Here is a 21838-nt window from a genome sequence, read left to right as displayed (position 1 = left end):
TGTGTGTGTGTGTGTGTGTGTGTGTGTGTGTGTGTGTGTCCAGGGAGGAAACATGTTTGAATGAGTCTGGTATGCGAGCGGCTCCGGTGCTTTCCTTCCTGTAAAACAGATGCTATGATTGGCATCTCTGGCTCACAAACATCGGCAGAGTTCAGGATGGAGAACTGTTGGGGTGAGAGGGTTCGAAGCCTCGACACACCTTTAATTCCTGTAAAGTAAACTCATAGACTGTATATACAGTCTATGAGTAAACCTGTGTAAAGAATTCATTAGTTCTCATGTTGCACTGAGAGGAAGTAGTTTGGGATGACTGACGGAGAGTAATTGTATTTCACTGATTCAGTCGACGTTGTGGAGTAGAGACACTGAGCTACACTGTAATCTGACAATGGTATTTATTTGGGCAAACAGAGAGAATCTACTGGATTTCAACCATTTTTCAAGTGTCTTTGGGGTTTGTACACTGTTTCAAGTTTACAATAATAGTAATAGCAATACTTTTTATTTGGGGGGCGCCTTTCAAATCACCTAAGGACACCTTACATTGCAGAGGGTAACATAGGGAGAGTTAAAGCAGTGGACAATACTTTGTTTATGTTGCCAGGTAATTGGTTTCCCCCCAAAAAATATGTTTGTAATTTAACCAAATGTTGAAATACGAAAAGTATGAAGCTTGATAAAAAATCCAACACAGAAAAGAGCAACTTTTTTATGTTTGCAGTTCAAATGAGTCACATGATTAGATTCTAATAAACATGTTTTTATTTCAACTTGTTTTTTTATTCCTTTCCTTGCTTCATAAAAATAATGAGCATTTTGCTAAATCAGTTGTAATTATAGTTTAACTAACAGTGTGAGCAGAAAGAGTTTTGAGAAGAAGACAGCAGAGTTGTGGTTTCAAAATATTCTGTATTAAATAACAATGTTCTTGTAAATGAATAGATAAGATATTTATTGATCCCAATTTCGGAATTTCTTTTGTTAGAGAAGCAGCAGTGTGGTCAGACATTATAATACAAATACTTTAAAAAGTGGAATAGAGAATTAACAATTAAAAATCCAAATAAAAGGAAAAATATATATCAAATATAAACAATATAAAATATTCTGGATATTTAAAATGTTCTAAAAAAAGTCCAAAATACTGCAGTAGCGGGAATATAGGCTTATACTACAGGAGCATAGACAAATCAAAAGAATACTTATATTTAAGTTACAAGTTGTTTTAGTAATACTTCATTTTCAAAAAACAGAACTGGTTTCATCTCCAACATTTTGCATCATTCTTAAGAAATCCGATTTTTATTTTAAAGCAGTCTCTTTAAAAACTACTCAAACTAAAATAAGTCACCTGTGTCTGCTGAAGCACTAAAAGGCCTTGAAGTGTATTTGAAATGCAACCGTGCAAAGCAATTGAAATAAAACATTGAACTGCAGAAAGCAGAGTTGATGGCGTGTGAATGAAATGAACCAAACTGAGGTTTCTGTTGAACCTTTATAGACAGAAATGTCTGTGCTGTGAAAGCTCAAAGTGGTTAGCTATCAAATGTCCTTAATGTCATTTCTGAATGCTGTAATGTAGACTTCTAGGTCACTTCCTTTAGGAAACAGGAAGGTGCACAGTGCCATAATGTTGCTTCAGTTTGGTCTGCCGGGTGTGTGTCTGAACCTCAGGAAACCATTGCGTTTACGATAAGCAGCTGGTGAACTTTGACATAGCTCAGACAGAGACGAGGTGTGTTTCACTGCAGAATGAACCGTTTATCTGTGTGTTTCGCTGCGTATCAGTAAACATGACAGTAAGATAACCAACCACATGATGTCGTTTGAGGGTTTGAGAGTACTCATGGGTCAGAACAAGCAGCAGCTCCTCCCTGGTGATTTACTGCAGCCCATCCATTTTTTAATCAGCTTTCCTTTCTCTCTCCCTCCTTCTGTCCACACTCCCATGTTTTTTGCCCTTTCTTTTTTTAATGTAACAGAAGGTACAACTCAAAATTAGAGCGTAGGTGGGTTAGCTGGCCAGGCTCTGTTGTGATTGGTCAACCGATCAAAGGGCGGTGGTGGCGAAGTCCATAGGGGGTTGGCCTGGGAACTGGAAGGTCACCAGTTCAAGTCCCCGAAAGACCAAGTGCCACCGTGGTGTCCCTGAGCAAGACACTGGTTACCTACACTGCTCCCCGGGCGCCGTACATAATGGCAGCCCACTGCTCCTAACACTAGGATGGGTCAAATGCAGAGACCGCATTTCGTTGTCCTAGTACTTGTACTCTGTGCAATGACAATAAAAGTTGAATCTTCATCTTCAAAGACGTCCCACCCTTTAGCCCATCACGTTCAATGTGTTGGAGCACTATCCAATAGAAGCGCGATTGTTACACAGGGATGTCACTATGTTGCGGAAGTTAAAAGGAGTCCAATAGAGTGTGTGGGAGAGAAACTCCACAGGGATTTTAACCTTTGCAGACCATTTACATGCACACAAATTTATATAACGCTCTACAGGAAAGAGAAAACCCAACAACTTCCACTGCTTTTTGTATCTACAGTAGAGCATGACGACTTGAGTAACTTTAAGGACGGACTGCCATTCATAAGTGCGGTTTATGAGTTATACAAACTTTAGAAAGCCTTGTTTGTTCGGAACACAGAGAGGCCTTAACAATGAGAGAGAGTGACTTTGATGTGCTGATTATTTGAGTGTTAACACATCCAAAGTCCACCTGCCAGTCAAACTCACTTAAACATAAAGCAGGTGTGTTTCTGTACACTCAGTGGACATTCCTGCAGGGTTTTTATCTTGGCGAATGGGAGGGGATTTTGGCAAGAAGTCCTAGTAGATATGGGTTTTTTTTTTATTCCTGGGCTTTACACACACACACACACACACACACACACACACACACCCCTCTATTCCTCCCGGAGGTCAGTAGATGCTGTTGATAGACTGGAAGTTACACATAAACACATTAGAGGATGAAGAACCTCCTCATTTGGTATGTTTATTTTCACTATGGTCCTCTCTGTCACGCACACACGCACACGCACACACACACACACACACACACACACACACACACACACACACACACACACACACACACACACACACACACACACACACGGAGCCTTGAACCCTACCAAAATGACTCAGGACATGAAATAAATGTGTAAGAGAGGGCGAGAGAGAGAGAGATATAAATCAACACAGACAGCGAGAGCGAAAGAGAGATCAGAGAGACTGAGAGGGATCAGAGGAGGAAACGAAACGAGAGTTTGATCAGAGGAGGCAGAGACAGCACACACAGATCCCTCTCAGTTCTGATCTGATGAGACGCCACGGTGAACCCACAGTGAACCCACGGAGAACCCACGGAGGACGGAGGTAGAGGAGTGTGAGTTCAGTCGGGTGTCTGTTTGTTGGAAGTCTCTGTCATGGACCTGCTGCCGACGTTAGCGTCCTCACTGTTACCGTCCACAGTCAGCGCTGCTGCTCAGAGCATAAACAGGAGGCTCAAGAGGAGGTAGGCAACACCAGAGGAGATCATGCTTAATCATAGTGGAGGAAGATGACTTTTGAAAGGAAAACTACTTTTTATATTGAGAGAAAAAGGAAGATTTTACCACTTTTAAGATATTTTATTGTGTTTCTTCCCTACATATTTGTGATTGGACGGCTAATAGCATCAGCCTTTACCTCCATCTGTCTACTACCTTTCTACTTAATAACAATGACACCTCTTTCACTGGCCTCTAAAAGCACAACTTGATGTAGTGTAAATGTAACCTGGTATAACATACACTGTATTTCCCCAGAAATGTGTGTGCATACAGTGTGGAGGGTCATTTATACTTGGGGGGGGGGGAAAGCATTAACGTGGGATGCTTATTTCCCACAGCCAGTAAACAAGTAGACCTCTTTGTTTTGTATCTGGTGATTTAGTAAAAGCAATGTTTGCTAGTTTTTCATATCTGTTGCATCCGAGCGCTGCTTGGAAGGCACTTGGTGGACTGCATATAAGAAGTGAATTTCTTCACTGTGGTGCCGTCCATTGGTCTGTTGACTACATATTGATGCACTCAAGTTCATATTTTTGGCTGGTTTGTTGGTTTTTGGGAACCAGAAGTGACTTGAGAGGTTGGAGCTGAATGCTCTACAAGACACAAAGAAAAAAAAGCGTACAATTTACTTTAAATTTGACTGAAAATTCATTGTAGAAAGTTTAATGTTCTAAGACAAAAACTCGGGGAACACCAGAACAAAACACTGTGTCAATCCCAAGGTTGACATGCCCTATAGCATACCTTGCTTTATCGTTTATTTCACTCTAAATGGGACATTTTTTTACAAAATGAACATCATACTGTATTGAAAAAGACTTATAACTAGCAATTAAGACCATAAAGTCATGAGAAAATGTTTACTGAGGTAATAAATTGAGTGAGAAGTGCCCGCGCAGTCACCCCTACAGGTTAGCTGGTGTGGTGACAGAGGGACAGAGGGGAGAAGGTTCTAGTCCCTTCTGGTATCAGTAAGCTACGATGAAAAGGTTTGAATAAGAAACTTTTTGGGGTTGGTTTTCTTTTTGTTTCTGCTAGGATTCACTGCGACTCCTGAGGTGTCTCCACAGGTCGATCTCACACAGTGATTCAATAATATTGATAGCACTAACATCCTCTTATCTCTTTTCCTCTCCTGTAGAACCATGTCGTCTCCAGAGATGTGCTGGCCGGTGCCGATGCGGGCCATCGGGGCTCAGAACCTCCTCACAATGCCGGGAGGTGTTTCCACCTCAGGATACCTCCACAAGAAGGGAGGCAGCCAATTCAGCCTCATGAAATGTGAGTGGACAGAATAAGCCGAACAACTCAGAATGATTTGTCATCTCCAGTTATCTTTGTAGTTGCAGTCGTATATATGTCAATGATCAGTTCCGCTACACCTGGTGAATGTTTTTAATAGCGGTTTTCTGTCTGACAGGGCCTCTGAGGTACACCATCATCCACAAGGGCTGCGTGTACTACTTTAAGAGCAGTACCTCCGCTGCACCACAGGGGGCGTTTTCTCTCAACGGCTACAACAGGTCAGGGAAAATCCTTCAACTGCTTCTATCAGAAATGTAGTTTTTCAGCATACTTCCAGACTAACTGCTTGCTAACCCCCTCACCCACACCTGACTTGACTTAATGTAGAGTCCATTCAAACACACAGCGAGGTTCACAAGCTTTTTAGGGTTTTCTAATTTTAATGTACATAACACTGAGCAACACCTAAGAGTTTTTTAAAGATTCAAACCTGAATGATTAGCATCTTGCGGCTTTTATGTCTGCATGTGTGGACAGGGCGATAAAGAGGAAACAAAACTTGTGAAATGAAACAATGACTCAAGAATAACCTGGACCGGTGATGAGATCTCTAGCTTTCAGAACTCATTCTAACTTTTAAAATACATAGAAAGTGACATCTTTAGTTTTCCATCGCTTATCCGGAGTCAAATCGCGAGGGCTGTGGTTTTTTAAATGGTGATGTAATAATTATTCTGATCAAATCTTAAAACGTGCACACTTCTGAACTCGCCACACGTATTCTGTTCCATAGAGTGATGAGAGCAGCGGAAGAGACGACGTCCAGCAACGTGTTTCCTTTTAAGATCGTCCACTTTAGTAAGAAACACAGGACTTGGTTTTTCTCTGCAGCCAGCGAGGAGGAGAGAAGGGTGAGAACACACACACACACACACACACACACACACACACACACCCCACACACACACACACACACTCACACTGTGCTCACATATGTTACGTACTTGTTTGTGGGTGGTGTGTGGTGTTCATATAGAAACACTGTAAATACGTATACAATACTTTGGATTGTCATTTTACATATTTCTTTTGTTTAGCCCACACCAAAAATTAAAGACTGTAATTTCTCTAAACTAAAGTTCTAAAGTTCTCTAAACTATATCTTTGTTTTCTTTTAAAGAAATGGATGCGGAACCTGAGGAAGGAGATCGATCACTATAACGACAGAAAAGATTCCCACATTTCAAGGTAACTTTTGCAACGTTTCACAACAGGATGTAAACAGGAAGTGTCGAGTGGAGTCTTTGGCCAATTAAAATCCACCATTACTCTTCTTCTGTTGTCATGTATTCACTATAACATCTACTTTGTTGCCATAGTGACTCGGATTCAGATGCCGACAGTTTCTACGGGACGATTGAGAAGCCCATGGATATTAGACACTCTGTGGACAACGCAGAACACAGTAAGACCACCATTATGAATACACACACACACACACACACACACACTATACCAGTGTGTTATTACAGTGTGACATATTTTGTTTCTGTGTGCAGATTATGGCGAGGAGGATGATGATGACGATGAGGAGGACTATCTGAAGCCAGACAGTGATTACTCGCCAACTTCGACAGGTGACGCAACCAACCACACACACACACACACACATGGGAACACACTGGAGTTCCTGGAAATGACATTACCGCTGATATGAAAGCGACGGACGGAGGGAAACCATTTAGTTAAAGGAAGCAGTTGACAATAAAAGGAACAGCAACCAAGCACTTAAATAAAAAAACACCCTTGCTAGATTTATTATATATTTTAATGGAGCTCGTTTCTTTTCAGTTTGAATTGTTTTTATATCCAGAAATGTTTATGCTTTTCATTTATATTTAGACTTTTGAAAATGTAATCAAAGGTAAAAAAATACTTCATAATCTTATTGTTCATTTTCAGATTCATACCTTGTATTTTAGTTTATAGTAGAACATATTTACATGCTTTTATGTCCTAAAAACACATCTTTTAAACATACTACATGTTTTCACCCTTGTCTGAAACGCTCTGTTTTAGTGCCTTCGTCTTTAAATCCTGCACCAGAAAACTGTAGTCTTCTCTGATTGGCTGCACCTCTTGAATCGTATAAAAATATTTCTCTTACCTCTCCAGGTCGACCGGCTGGGCCACCCCCCTGTTACCCCCCTCCCCCAGTGCCAGGTTTTAATCTCCGTAAAGACTCTGTTCCAGTTTTCCACAAAGGCCCGGCTCCTCCCGTCCCCGGCCAACACAGAGGACCCACCTGCCCGCTCCCCAAAAAAACCCCGCCCTCTGTTCCCCCTCCCTCCATACTGAAAGACCCCAACAAAGGACCGCCCCCTCCTCTCCCCTACGCCCCCCACCTGGAAAAGTCCTCCACCCCCCCACCTCCTCCGCCCCCAAACGCAAAGAGAACTTTTCAGGGCCTGACTGCGTCTTTGGGTCAGCCTGGGAACGACAATAGAGACCGTAGGTCGATGCCGGGGGTGTCCATCCAAACCCCCGCCACTCTACCCATCTGCAACCAATTTGAAGCCTTGATCGGCCTAAATAGTCCCGCCAACCGCCCCCTTAATGCAGGAGGGAGCCAATCAATGGGTGTCAGCCACCGCAACAAGCCGAGCGTACCTCCTCATTCCAATATTGGAGGCCTCAGACCTGCGATGTTGGACTCCCCGTCCCTCAGCAAGATCTTCTCCAGTCACCCACCCCCGCCGACTCACCTTGCGATCCCTCTTCTACCTAAACCTGGACGATTGAATAAGCCGGAAATACCTAAACCCCCTCCACCATTAGCTAAACCCCCACTGCCTTCACCAAAGAACAAGCAGCAAGGATCCCAAATCCAGTAAGTCGGACTCAAAAGTGCAAAACGTTCAACACAGAATACTTAAAGCGTGCTCTGATGTGAACACAGAAATTCATCTGGTTGAATCTAACTCACTAAAATGTGCTTTCCCCCCAGAAGAGCGTCTCCAGACGGACAGAGCTTCCGCTCTTCCGGAGACGAGGTGCCCTCAGAGTTCAGGAGGAAACTGGACTCAAGCAAACAGAGCGCAGAATGTGACTCGGACTCCGACTATGAAAACGTAATGATGGTTCACACTACATGGCCTTAACCTTGATAGAGCTCTAACAAATCACCATCAAACACTCCCTTTGAAGTGTTAAAAGTTTACACGTAGAGGCCCGGTAATTCATCTTAGACACATTAGGAATACCTACTTATCTGTTACGGAGCTACAGTACATTCAATGGGAAAACCTGCACACTTGGATTGAATTGCTCAACATGAACGATTGCACAAAAAACTGAATTTGACGAGGATCATTTGAGCGGTCAGTGTACAGTCAACTCACTGTACTTCCACATTCAGTTCTTGTAATTCAAACACTCACCAACAAACAAACTATCAAAAACTGCACACACACACACACACACACACACACACATGCACACACACGCATCAGAGTTCTCTGAATCTGCACTCCATTGCTCTTCCTTGGCTACTACAAGGGTGGCTCAGTGAAATGACATTGAATGGCAAGAGCTGAAATTGAACTGTGAAAGTCAGTTTTAGTTTCATAATATTACACTCAGTTTCAGACAATGAAAAAAAACTATTGAGTAATTCAAACTCAAATAAAAATCAGTTCCTGTGTGTTGAAACATGTGCCAATTCTAAATAAGCTAAATAAGAATGACTACACACACGGTATTAGGTCATATCCTGTCACACTTCTCTTGTTTATCCCTTCAATAGAAAACGTAGTTTGGAGATAGTCATTTGGGATTCCACAACAACAAATCCTTTGGACACGTTTTCTTTTTTCCATCTCAAGATGATAAATACCCCTATTTGAGCCAATACCATTAATACACACATAGTTAACAGTGTGTTTACCTTTGTGTGTCTCTCTACAGGTGCAGCTGCCAGACTCTGTGTTCATCGATACCACGGAAACCAGCTTCATAGAAAAGTGAGTTTTAATATAAACTTTAATATGAAATGTTCTTTTTGCAAGCCCGAGCTTTACAGCACATGTATGCCCCCTGGTGCTTTATCCGGGGCACTTATTTAGTATTGTCGTTATATAGAGGTTGCTACAAGTTTATAAATCAAATGAGCAAAAAGAGACTCAATATGAAGCTTATCTGTGATAATGTGTCCTTACAACCTGTAATGTGTGTCCCTGCAGGATGTTCAGAGAGAGCCCTGTCCCTCCCCAGGACGGACTGTACTGCATCAGAAACTCAGGAACAAAAACATCAAAGGTAAAAAGCAGAAAGTCCCTGTTGTAGTATGCTTTATGAATACAGTTAGATAAAAAGTCTCCTGTCCTCCACTGCAGAAACGAGAGTACATACAGTGTTTGAAACGCACTTGTTTGTTCAAGCAAACATGCTAAGCTAAGATGGTAAACATGAGTTTGTACCTGCTAAACTGTAGCATGTTGTAATTATGAGCTGGTTAGCATGTAATTAAACGCACCACTGTGACTAGGTACAGGCTTATAGAGCATATCATCAAATATAATATTAAAATTCATGTTTTTCAAATGAAAGGCTTGGGGTTTGTTTGAAGTGGGGTTGCATGAGGTGCTATTGTCAGTATTTTTACTATAGTAGATGAAGGTCAGTCGTTTGGAGGAAACAGACAGGAGTACTAGCAGGAAGCTAACCAATGTACTGCTTTAGGTGTAGCGGCAGCAAATCAATATAACATCAGCAGTAGGGTGGATACTGACACCTATGGGATATTACAATACCAGAAATGTAAAACTCTATTACTATATCTAAAATAATATAGATGCATTTTCCAGTCTTTACAAAGAAAGCCTAAGTAAATCATGTTGGTGTGTTTTCCAGGTGCTGGTGGTGTGGGATATCAGTATAGGCAAGGCCAGAAACTACAGGCTGTTTGAAGAGGTAAGAAGCCTGCTGCAATTCTAATGTTATGTCAAGTTTGTGTTAAATATTTGTCTGTGTCATTTTTGAAAACAAAACTGTTGTGATGCAAGAAAGAAAATGACTTAATCTGATAATTAAATATTGGGTTTAGATTAGATTTACTCTTCAATCCCGATTTTGGGAAATGGTTTGGTCACAGCAGCATGAAAACAAGGAATTGTGCAATAATAAAATAAATAGATATTCATAGTATTAAGTCTCCTGTCCACTGTGGGTGTTTTTGCAGGATGACACTGTGTACCTGGACTCTGATGCCATCTTCCCCACTCTGTCCGCGGTGATCGAACACTACTACAGCCACCCTCTGCCTCACCACGGCTCACTGTGCCTGCAGCAGCCCTACACAAAGACACTGGGCCTCTGATCCACACTGTCACGCCAGAGAAGAATCCGCATGTGAAATCTAATCCCCGACAACAGAGATAAACTCACAGATGGAATAACTGTCACAGTGTATCGGAACAGATCGTACCTCTCACTGTTCGGGGGAAAAAACTGACTGTCGCAGCAGAATGCTCCATGCAGCTTTATGTGAAAAAGCAAGGACAGAACTTTCTGAAACTGACTGCACGGACAGCAGGGATTAAGAACCCTTGCTAAGAAACCTTTAGCAATTAACAGCTAACAGAACATTATTTATTAACCAAAAACTAGACTCTTGATCAGCACAGCAAACCATCTGACAGTAACCCTCTTCTCTGCACTGAAAACAAGAGCTACTGTCAAGAGATCTTTACCCCAAAAAGATGATTTTGTACTTCAGTATCTCACCTGTGTTACCTTGAATTAGTCTCTCACGGGCTCCCATCTTTTTAACAAAGCATCAAAAACTGGAGACGTCTTGGATCGAACTGTCATGTCTAACAATAGGAACAATCTAAACGTACATTTACAAACCCTCACACAACTTATGCAGTGTAATTCAGTTCAAAGTTACCAATTCATATGCTCATATTTAGCTGGATCCTTAATATTTCCAACACTTTTGTCCTGCCTTTTTTGGGTGAAAATGCATGTGTTTGGGAAGTAGTCAGCATACAACTGGATACATGAGACTTGGAATATGCTGCTAGAGTTGTGTGAGAGTCTGTAAACGGCTGTTTTATTGAAATGTCTTAGTTTTTGATTATTATTATTTTACAGTTTAGGGAAGCAAAACAAACAAGTGTAAAAAACCGTACAAATAATCATGTTTGTGGGTGAAGTATAACTTTCAAGGGAAGATTTTAGTAATGCAAAATATACGTGAAATCGAACTAAGCAATGGGTGTAATGTGCACAATCCAGGAGCCAGTGTTGCCATGCAGACGGATGTCATGTGTTTTGTCCACAGAGGGGCGCTGTGACACCAAGTGAGACCATCCATACAGGAGAAAGTGGAGTCAGGTGCTTTTGTTTGACTTTTAAGGACAATCATTTAAAACCTTGCAGCAGAGAAAAGCATATATATTTATATAATGTATATCTATAATTCAGTTGTTTTATGTCAGATATGTTTCTTATCGAGAACAAATTAGAAGCTCTGGAAGCTCAGCCATTACTGCATAATGTTTGAACAGGACTGACTTTCAGGCAGTGTCGTATCAGTCATAAAGCTCAATGTTTTGTGGAGGACTGTGGGGGATACTGACATCTGAACTCCCCTCTGAAGCTGTAAGCCTTAACTCTTGTGCCTTTATTTAAATAAGTTGCCTTATTGGACATTCATGTGTGCATAAGAATACCAAATATTCATTGCTTTCCCAAATCTTATCAATGTTGATGTCACTTTTCGATTATTTACAAGCATTTTAAAGCATTTTTTAAGCAGAAAACGAAGACAATAGCATGTATCACACTGGGGCAGTCTGAGAAAAATGTTTAAATCTGGTGGAAAAAGACGGATCCTTAATGTAAAACCTGATATAATGGGATTCAAATCAGTTCCCTTTCTGGACCAACTTACTCAAAGACGTGTCATCCCGAAAAGACAAAAAGAAACTGGACCTGCTGTTTCCACGTCATGAATAGAAGGGGGCCAATGTCTTCATATTTCACCGATCTGTAGCCTCTTGTCCAGACTTTATGCCTCAGGTATGAATATAAACCAGGTCCAGCTGTGGAGCTAAACAACTGTAATTGTTTTTAAACCTCCCAAGGAGTCGTGACAGCTTAAAATGTTGTGCTTTTTCTTGAAGTACAGACAACATCTCGCAGATTAACAAGAAATAGTTCAGACTGAACATTAGGAATTGGTTCTCAACTGCAAAAATGTCCACATTCTTTATTAATGCCGTCAATACATCTATATTTATATGTAAATGCTGTATGTACTGTAAAAACATGTGTGTACAAATGTAAAAAGATTGTTTTATACAGAAATATATGTGTGAGAATATGAGAATGTATAAAGGATTACTCCAATCTTTGATCACTGTTGGGTTTTACTTTGAGGTGGCAGCTTAGTGAGTAATGAGTGTATTGTAAAGGCTGTTTTATCCCTTCCTCTTCATACATCTATGGGGTTATGAATATTGCCCATGAATACGTGAAAAGGGACGGTCCTACCTGACAGCCACAGAAATATGTCACTTTTAAATATTTTAGTACCAATCATGTGAAAAATGTAGCTCATTTTTTACGAGAGGAACCATTCTGATGAGGTATTAACTCACGGCAGATCCCCTCTCCTTTTCTCAGACACCTCCACTAAGGCCGAAAAAGAGGAAGTCAAAATCCTAGCGAAAGTAGACTAGTAGCTCTCCTCCTCCACAGAGAGATGAAGAGCTCCCCCTTTGGCTACACACATCTTCAGAAATCTGCCCCAGATCTGGCCATGATTAAGTATCTGCTTTCAGCCAGTGGTGAGAGTCCCCGCTGCTTCCTGGTGAGATGCGGATAAAGCTGTTTGCTCTGAGGACGTGTTTATATCTGCGGGCTGTGTACAGTTCTCTCTTCCATAAGTGACGCTGGATTTCAACAACACATTTTTGCCATGATGAGATAAGAATGAAAACCCTGCTGGGGCCTTGTTTTATGAACCATCTGTGGCTGAGTTCCTTCCCTCTATTTTTATTCTAAATGAATCTCTGTTTAGCTTGTTTTTATATAACCAACTGTATGGCTGCTGTTTCATTGAACCGCTGGAAGCTTACTTAACATTTCTCTCACTGCAGGCCAGCTGTGAGAGACTCTGCATGGACCAGCATGAGAAAATAAACACGTCCAAGTCATTTGTGTAAAGCTTTAACTCTAATATATGTTGCTCTGGCTCTTAGCAAAAGCAGAATTACCTTTGAGCCTAGTTATGCTTAATAAAAGAACATTAAATGGCTTGTTACATGGAAACCATTTTCTTCTATTGATAAAGGACTGTAGCTGGTTTGGATTTTGGAGTGTGTTTAACATGCATGTGGGGGAATGTGGGTTAAATGGAGCCATCTGGTGCTGTAAATGTGCATGTTGGGTTTTGCAGGATGACACCATGCAGTGATATGTGTCTGCCATGTTCAATCAGAGATCATTGACAGTGCATACATGAATTAGCCTTTCAAATTCAACCTCTCAGTTTGCAGCCCCGCAGACTGGTTAGACAGTGGAGTGCACAGGGTTTTATTTAATTTGAAAGCCTTTTTTTTCACTGGGGTGCCTCAGTGTGCTCAGAGGTTACTTCTATAGTTCATTTATTCTCAAGTGGAAAAACACATCTGAAATTCAAATTGACTCATTTCTTCTTAAGTAGTTTTCCTGTTGGGTTTTTACCACAATACCAGGATGTTGGGATAATTTCTTACCATGGTTTTTTATTTGAATGTGGGTTTAGTAAATGCATACATATAAAGTCTTGAAGTCATAGGAGCGCCTTAAAAATCATTTTAAAAAGTAAAAGAATGAGAAAATAAATGTGTAAATATCAGTGGTTTTATTTACTTGCACATTTATTTACGCATGCGTTGAGATGACTAAATATTGCTGTACATTATTTATTTAAATGATATATCTATTTATATACTAATTGTATTTATTTGTATGCCTTATTGTTCTCATTGGTTTCCCTATTGCTTATGATTTTGCTGAGATTTAGTCGATATGTGTTCATATTGCTCTACTGATGATTTGAATGTTAAAACACATGATCATTTTCTGCCATGGGAAAATAGAAGCCCTACTTATTAACTTTTCAAATCTGTAATCCTTTTGAAGATTTCGAAATCAAGTCCTTGTGTTTCATGAGAGGCTGGATTCCCAACCATTAGATCTGCTATCTGTGTGTGTGCATGTTCTGAGGTGATTGGAAGGCACACAGTCAGAATTATGGATCGTGGGGGAGTCTTTTTTTTTTTAGGGAATTTTAAAAAATCTGGGACAGAAGGAGCCTTGGGGTTGCATCAGCAGCCATCAGCCATCAGCGAAGATGATGTTCAACCCTCTGATAAGAACAGAGGAGAGCCGATGAATCCTGGCAGCACACAGCCCTCTGAAGCATCCAAAGGCCTGCTGATCAAAATATGGGGGAATTGCATCAGACAGACGGAGGGCGGGGAATGTAAGATGCATTTGGTTGCACGATTTGGTATTCACTTTTGGAAAAATTTGACATCTGCTGTTACAAAATGATCAGCAATCAAATCAAAACTCAACATATGGTGTGTTCTAACCACTGAGCACTTTACTTCTTTAGTTGCCATATTATTTTCAGTCATTTTGAATGATGACCTAATCCCAGGTGGATAACAAACATTATAACTGATTGAAGAAAACGTAGGTATCCTTTCTGGAAGATTCATACAGTGATACAAACCTCAAAGTTGTCTCGCTCCACTGACCTGCCATCCTCGAAATGTCCACTAGATGTCCTCTAACCCTAACCCTAAATTCACCTGACCCCCCTCACCTGCACACCTGTTTACACTCGTCACCACACCTGCAGTTTTTCACGTTTCAGAAAACAACTGGATGTAAAAATGAAAAACAACTACAGTACACTGTATTGCTGCATTTAGTCGAAGTTGATTGATTTCCAATATGAGCCAATCACAATAAAAAAACTGAGTGAAGATTTATATCTGCAAATGATAATTATTATAATGCTTTATTCCGTATTATTATTCCTTATAATAACATATCACATATATTGTTGTATTTTATTTATTTGTTTTCTTTTTAAATGTAGACCTATATCTGCAAATTATGATATTATGTAATTAATTATAATAAAACTAAGAATATGTATTACTATTATGTCCATATTATTAGTATTATTATTGTTGTTAATATTTGTGTTGCTGTTTCATTATGATTGTTATTATTATTAAGAAGATGAACCTTTATTAATCCACCTAAGGGGTTTTCACTCTTACATGCACACATATATACATTAACCACACAGTACACTGTAGGTGCACACATGTACATGCATTTTTAGTACACACACAGTTTGACACACTATACACTTTTGTAGGTTGCACAAATCCACATACTTATTACATACATAACATAATTCTAGGCTATGTTGTTATTTCATGCGGATGGTCAAGGGTTAACAATGTACCAAGACGCAGCCTATACTGAAGGAGGGGGAAAAAACCCTCCTCAGCTGTGACGGGTTCAGTGTAGCGCCACTAACAAAACGGTTACCGGGGCCGGTCGTTGCCGTCCACTTTAAGAAATGGATTTCAGCCCGAGGGGAGTGAACCGGAGCCCGAACGGCCCCCGCGGCGCGTGGTTGTAGGACGAGATCAAAAGGAGCATGGTGTGCGCCGCGGACGCCTCCGTTTACTTCAGTTGTGAGCAGCGCGTGCTGTTGATCTGTCGGTTGTGTCTGCTCGTGCGGCCGTCTGTTCTGCTCTGTGTGACTGTGTAGAAGCGCTCCTGTCTGTATGTGTAGTTTGCGCGTGGACAGGCAGAATCCAAGACGAAGCAGGCCAGCGCGAGCCACCAAGAAAGGCAGTCAGGATAGAGGCAGCCCGCGAGCGCTCAGCTAGCAACGGTTACTGTACACCGCGAGAAATGGTCACGTATTCACCGGGAGTCCTTCTGCTGCTAACATGTCTCCAGCACTGCATGAACGTCCATGGTAAGTCGAGTCCTCTTGTGTTTAATACGTGTTTGTGTTGGGAATAAGGTGCACTGTATCCCGTGAGGTTAGCTAACATTACCGAGCTGAACACCTGTCTTGTAGAAATGACCGTGCTACACCTTGGGCTAGTCCACCTTGCTGCTTCTTCTTGGCAAATAAACCATTTAAATTATGTTAATTTGGGGGTCAAAACTACATGTTTTCTGCTCGCTTTGTGCTTTTAAATGTACTTATAAGGGATGCGTTCGTCTTCCAATTAGTTATTGATTAGCTTGTCGTGTGTTTATTACAAGTGTGTGGGGAATCTGGGTGAAATACGCACTATTCCGTGTGGTTAGCTAACATTACCGAGCTTTTGCTACACCTGTCTTGGCTTCTGCTTGAAGGAATGACCGTGCTACACCTCGGGCTAGTCCCTCTTCTTCATAGCAAATAAGCCCTTTTTTAAATAGCGTCAATTTGGGGCCAACACGAGGCATTTTCGGCTTTGTTTGCTGAAAATGTATTTATAATGATGTGTTCGCATTTCCATCTAGCTTGAGTGTATTGGCTCAATATCTTTGGTGGTGAAAGGGAAATGAGGATGGAGGGGCCCGTGTGGTGTGTGTTGCCTGCTGTACTGCCTGTCGCTTCTCATTTAAGACCAATTAGCCCTGCGGTCAATTAATTTCCCCCTGAACACACGCAGCCCTCGCGAATAAACCCCTGCTTCTGGTACTGTTGGCGTCTGTGCGTGTCCTGATTTCTCTTTCACTTCCACTGTGGGATTCTCTTTTCACTGTCACCACCCCCAGCGAGATGGATAATTTATTTATTTATTCCTGAAGTGGAATCCGACAGAGGGAGAGGGATGGCAGGGGGAAGAAAGGGGATTACAGTGAACTGGAATAGAGTGATAAAACGACAGGAGAAGCAGCAGCTGAGGGCATGGATGCTGAAGAGTGACCGGCCAATTATCGACCACAGGTGATTTCAATCAGGGTTTAATTATGAGCAGTTACCACGCTTAAATTACCATTACACACTGGTGGTAATTGTACAGTATTGGTTGAAACGACTGATAAATATCACGTAACGTAATTTAAGTTTTAGAAATGTTTTAAGGAAATTTGAATTTGAAGATGTGCGGTCTTCCTCCTATAAATCTCGTTTGGATTTAGTCCATTTGTTGTAAATTCAATTCACAGGCTTTATGTCAGACTGTATGCACAATAACTACAGCCTGGTTTTGTCAATCATAGGTTTAAGGCCCCTCAAACAGTGACATGGAAAAAATACAAGAAGAAATTCAGAAAAGAATGCTGCAACTAAATGCATAAATCAACCATAGACATTTAAAGTAGAATAACTATTAAGTAACGTTAAATACCAATACAGTTTAATAAAATACTGTGTAGTGTTACATGTAAATAAACAGATGTATGTATTCCATACGAGTCTTTTTTTAAATTAATGAAACCTTTTTATCAAGTAACTAAGGTTGTTGATTTTCAATTGCCTGACCTGACTACAAAATTAACACGTTATTTCAGCTTTGATTAACATACTTGGACTCTTTTTGCAAATGTTATCATGACCGTTACCCGGACCTTTGTCATATGATGCATAGTCTAATGACTTTAGTATAATCTTATTTAATTGAGTGTTCAGTAACTCAATGTCTGAGTGATTGGACATATATTCTCCAGACTGTGATGTAGTATGACAGTCCTGGATCAGGACTAATTGCTGAAATTGTGAAAGGTTTTTTTTTTTTCTGGCCCCAGCTTCATAGAATATCTTGCATACATTACATAATTATAATTGTATTAATGCAGTTACTGATCACTTAAGCAGTAGTTTGCACGCTCTGGCTAATTTATAAAACAGCTCAGTAATACAGAGCTGTGTTTCGCTGCTTTTTCTGGCACGGATTTCAGTCTTTTGAAGGAAATTGAATCAAAACTAGTGCATGTAATGTGCACACACTCACCATAGCGTAGTCACACTACATATTTCTCATTTTCAGCAGCAAACACACACGCACTTACATGCAGATTGAGAATGTGTGAGCGTATTTGAACAAGAAGTAACGCATGCGAGATAGCGACCAGCGCGGCGGAAGCAGCAACACCGGCCTGATTAAAATGGATGTTATTTTTCCTCCTCTGTTACTGTGATACCATGCTAGACCCAGATCCTCAGCTTTATGAGGGGGGGTGGGGGCTTTGTGGGGGTGCGCTTGTTTCTTGAAGTGGGCGGAGTGGTGGACAGAGGGAGGAGGAGGAGGAGGAGGAGGAGTACACTGCAACCATTTCTGTTACTGGGGAAAATTGCATTACCATGACCTCCAGTGTGATGGCATTTATACAGCTCACAATGATCTACTATTTTGGGATGTGGCAGGCTCGTTGAAGCCCCACGCCTGTTGAACCTCCCACGAGGAGAACAAGCAGGTGAATAATCATCTGGGGAAATAATCTGGCTTTAATCTGTCACCTTCAGTTAAAAGCTGTTACAAGATAGTTGGCTCTTCAAGTTAAAATACACCTTTGAAATTACACTGGGGGAAAAAGAGGTTATAATATATTTTGAGAGTAGGGTTTGCTGTTTGACCAACTGAAGAAAGCCAAAACGGTTCCTTAAATGTATACAAACCTTTTTGACCCGTGTGCTTCTGTCTTTCTTTGTTATTGAGGTTTGCTTCCCATTAATGGAAACCTACTCTACGGTATAGCCAAGGGAGAAATATTGCTTATTTCTTGCTCTTTCGAATCTAAGGGTATTTGTTCTTTGTCATCATGAACTATTCTTTCAATGATTTATGCAAAAGGACAACAGAAGAGGCACACAAAGGATTTAGAGGGGATGGAAGCAGCTGCAATTTTCATGCATTTGCAAGACAGTGGTGAAAGCGTTCAGTCCTCTTTTATTATGTGGTAGCATTGTACAGTTCAGGCTTTAAATGTCATCTGAAATTGAGTCTGACACTGCAGGGGAAAAGGAGCATGCTCTTGTACAGGTTTATATACTTCAGGCTCCTATTGAAGTCTGTTATTGTGCTGATTGGATCAAAGTGCAGGGTGAGCGGTTTCCCAGACAGCGAGTCAATGTAGAGACACTCGGATAGTAACCTGAGAGAGTACAACCTTTAAAGAAACAAAACACAGACTGCAGAGTAAATACACATCATATTGAATTACTCTGCAGTAAACCATTTTGCAAAGTGTGCAGATTTAAGATTATTGGATGTATTGGGTGTCCCCAAGGATATTGGTTAGTGGAGATGATGGGTGCTCTCAAAGTGCCGATGTTGCATTTCCATTAATTGGTAATGCAGGACAGTCTTCAATTGGTTGCAATCTATAATAGTAATGTAACTTTGGTGGATATTTATTCACAATCGATGTTAAATGTTATGGATAATACTGCCGACTAAACTTTCAAGAGGTTGACTTTCAATCAGTTTCTTTTGTAAACCAATGGCGGCCATGATTTCAGAAAACTGCTCATGTGTTCATGATCTGTACTCGATGATCTAACTGTAATTTTGTATACACATTGGCTTCTTTTTTATAGTTTGGTGAATCAGTGAACTCTGCTTATTCCACTGGTTTAAAAAGCATTCTCTTAACTGTTTGTTTGTCAATATTTCTAGAATCCTATACGTTTGTCCCTCGAAATGCCATTGCAAAACAGCTGGACTTCAGAGAAAAATCAGAGGAAGATCTTTCTGTGTTTGCAGTTTTGAGAAATGTACAAAGAGATCATTGAAAGGCCTGATCAGATCCAAGTGTTGATCAGTCAATTCAAACTTTTACAAGCTGACTGCCACTTCCTAAACACTGCTGCTGTTCTTTTTATGATGCTGATGTATTTCAGATGGTGGTTTGTTGTTGCTCAACACAGGACTCAGCAGTAACTGGGCGCCTGAGGCTCTATGATCGTTCTTGCTCTGGCTCAGTCAGCATTAATTGTACGTCAGCAGCAGAGGGCAGCAGGTCAGGCTGATGATGAGTCAGGACTGTTACTGTTTATGTTAACCAGTTCTCTCATGATTTTACTTCATGACTGCTTTCTTACACTCTGACTTTATCTAATATATTTCAGGGTTTTTGCATCACGACTGGAGTTGGTGGTTTCAAAGTTAAATGAAGTAAATACTGCAAAAGTCCCCAGCTATGTGACCGTGAGATTTGATGTCAAAGTCTGTTTACTTTTAGATAACATTCATTCTTGATCCAATTAATGGATTTCAACAAGGTGTTTGCGTCACATTTAATACCCATTGCAACTTGTGGTGTCACATTTACATAGCCCAGTTGTGCTGATACTTCCAGAAAGAGTAATTTGGTGTTGCACCACGGCCTTGCTACAGTTAAACATGTGAAACACAATTTGATAAAGTGTTTCCATTTGTTTTAATGATCTGAATGAAGTCACTGGTCAAAGTCTGTTTACTTTTAGATAACATTCATTCTTGATCCAATTAATGGGATTTCAACAAGGTTGGTTTTGAATAAGTGTTTGCGTCACATTTAATACCCATTGCAAACTTGTGGTGTCACACATGGTCAATATATTCTGCAGGTCTGTTCACATTTCTGTTGTAAAACTCTGAGGGCTACACTGTACTTGTGCACAGTTTCCTTCAAACACCTTCAGTATGTTGGGCTGTCACGTCACAGAATAGGAGATGACTGTGATTTCACATGTTTATTCACCATGGTAGTAGAGGCGTTCTTTAACTTCCTCTTATACAATCTCAGCTGACACTTCAGAAACTTGTTGAATACAAAATTCCTAGCAGCCTAAACAGATGGGTTACTGTGTTGGAAAAAACAAGTCATTTTTAGCCCCATAAACCCAACATGTACTTTTCTTTTTTTAAGGAGGCTTGTGTCAGCTATGTCAAGATAAATAAACTCATGAATAATGGAATTGATCCTCAGTTTCTATCTTACAAACATTATCATCAATCACCTTTGCCCCTTGATCCGAAGATTTGATAGGCCTTCAGGTGAAGCTTGATAACGTGCCCGCATGGCTAGCAGAGCGGGAAGCAGACTTCAACATCCAACAGCATTTGCCTGATGAGTTTATAATGTCTATGTCTTGTCATAGGTTTTTGTATTAGACAGGGTTTGATGTGGCTTCAAGTGTTTCTGGAGCCATGGCAAACTGTGATGTCTCAAAGATCCAAATATAGATGTTATCAGTGTGTCTGGAAAGTCTAAAGCATTTTTGCAATTATTAAAAAGGTGCTAGACGAAGACGCAGCTAAAACTAACAGTGGGATACTCTGATACACAGCTTGCACAACTGTCCTTTAATTCACTAACGTAACACTGGCCTTTTCTTTTTAAAATGTCAGTAAATTACTTTTCTGCAGACAGGAAAATAACTTTATTCTAGACTCATTTGTTTCCTCTTTTCCCAGCAAATGTCTGTCTAGTCAGTTTTTCTTGTTGATGGCTCATTTATGAAACTATGTGTAATAAGTAGGGTTTACAAGGAAGTCTTGTAGTTGGAGGATTCTGTATTCTGTACCTCTAGAATGTGTTAAAACCTGTCAGCGGTTGTTTGTTCATTGTGTTTTGAAAAATTGCAGGTGGGTAGGCTGTGATCCAATGCTTTGCTTGTGGTTATTGATATGGTAATGTGGATAAAAGGTCAACGATTCTCTACTTTAACAGGACATTGGTGAAAGTACAGCTGGTGTAGTCATGGTTGAATGGAAATCTGCAGGCTGTTGGCTGCATATTTACCTCCTCCCTTGCTTTGAAGAAATTGGTCTCGTATCTGCCAACCAACAAGGAGCTGATAACCTTTAAACAGATTCCTTCAAAGTCGAGTTTTATTGGCTAAATGCAGTTTTTAGAGGCGGCTTATAATGTTCTGATGAGAATCAAATCCTCGGGTAAATGCCTACATTGCCTTAGGCCTGAAAAGTGTCTCCCGTTTTAGCCCATTAAAGTTTTT

At 40.6% G+C, this 21838-nt stretch overlaps 2 protein-coding genes across 6 annotated transcripts in view; both read left to right on the top strand.

Moving 5' to 3' along the window:
• Window positions 1-12222, top strand: part of sh3bp2 (SH3-domain binding protein 2) — a 32022-nt gene extending 19800 nt beyond the window's left edge. For 3 of the 4 annotated variants that reach the window (XM_063889897.1, XM_063889896.1, XM_063889893.1), the window contains exons 2-13: window positions 4703-4842; window positions 4982-5084; window positions 5600-5717; window positions 5987-6054; window positions 6186-6271; window positions 6366-6443; window positions 6982-7696; window positions 7814-7937; window positions 8773-8828; window positions 9048-9123; window positions 9718-9777; window positions 10046-12222. In XM_063889897.1, the coding sequence (XP_063745967.1) occupies window positions 4707-4842; window positions 4982-5084; window positions 5600-5717; window positions 5987-6054; window positions 6186-6271; window positions 6366-6443; window positions 6982-7696; window positions 7814-7937; window positions 8773-8828; window positions 9048-9123; window positions 9718-9777; window positions 10046-10183 (1758 nt within the window). In that variant the 5' untranslated portion in view covers window positions 4703-4706 and the 3' untranslated portion in view covers window positions 10184-12222. Of the gene's footprint in view, window positions 1-3176; window positions 3525-4702; window positions 4843-4981; window positions 5085-5599; window positions 5718-5986; window positions 6055-6185; window positions 6272-6365; window positions 6444-6981; window positions 7697-7813; window positions 7938-8772; window positions 8829-9047; window positions 9124-9717; window positions 9778-10045 lie in introns of those variants that run through there. The other variant, XM_063889894.1, reaches the window with a different exon arrangement.
• Window positions 12223-15394: 3172 nt separating this feature from the next.
• Window positions 15395-21838, top strand: part of vldlr (very low density lipoprotein receptor) — a 38899-nt gene continuing 32455 nt past the window's right edge. Inside the window, exon 1 of one of the 2 annotated variants that reach the window (XM_063889620.1) lies at window positions 15395-15874. In XM_063889620.1, coding sequence (XP_063745690.1) covers window positions 15808-15874 — 67 coding nt within the window. In that variant the 5' untranslated portion in view covers window positions 15395-15807. The remainder of the gene's footprint in view (window positions 15875-21838) is intronic. The other variant, XM_063889621.1, reaches the window with a different exon arrangement.

This window comes from Eleginops maclovinus, chromosome 8 (genome assembly GCF_036324505.1).
Source record: "Eleginops maclovinus isolate JMC-PN-2008 ecotype Puerto Natales chromosome 8, JC_Emac_rtc_rv5, whole genome shotgun sequence".
Taxonomy (NCBI): domain Eukaryota; kingdom Metazoa; phylum Chordata; class Actinopteri; order Perciformes; family Eleginopidae; genus Eleginops; species Eleginops maclovinus.
The sequence above is the reverse complement of the archived record's forward strand: the minus strand, read 5'-3'. Positions and strand labels throughout refer to the sequence as shown.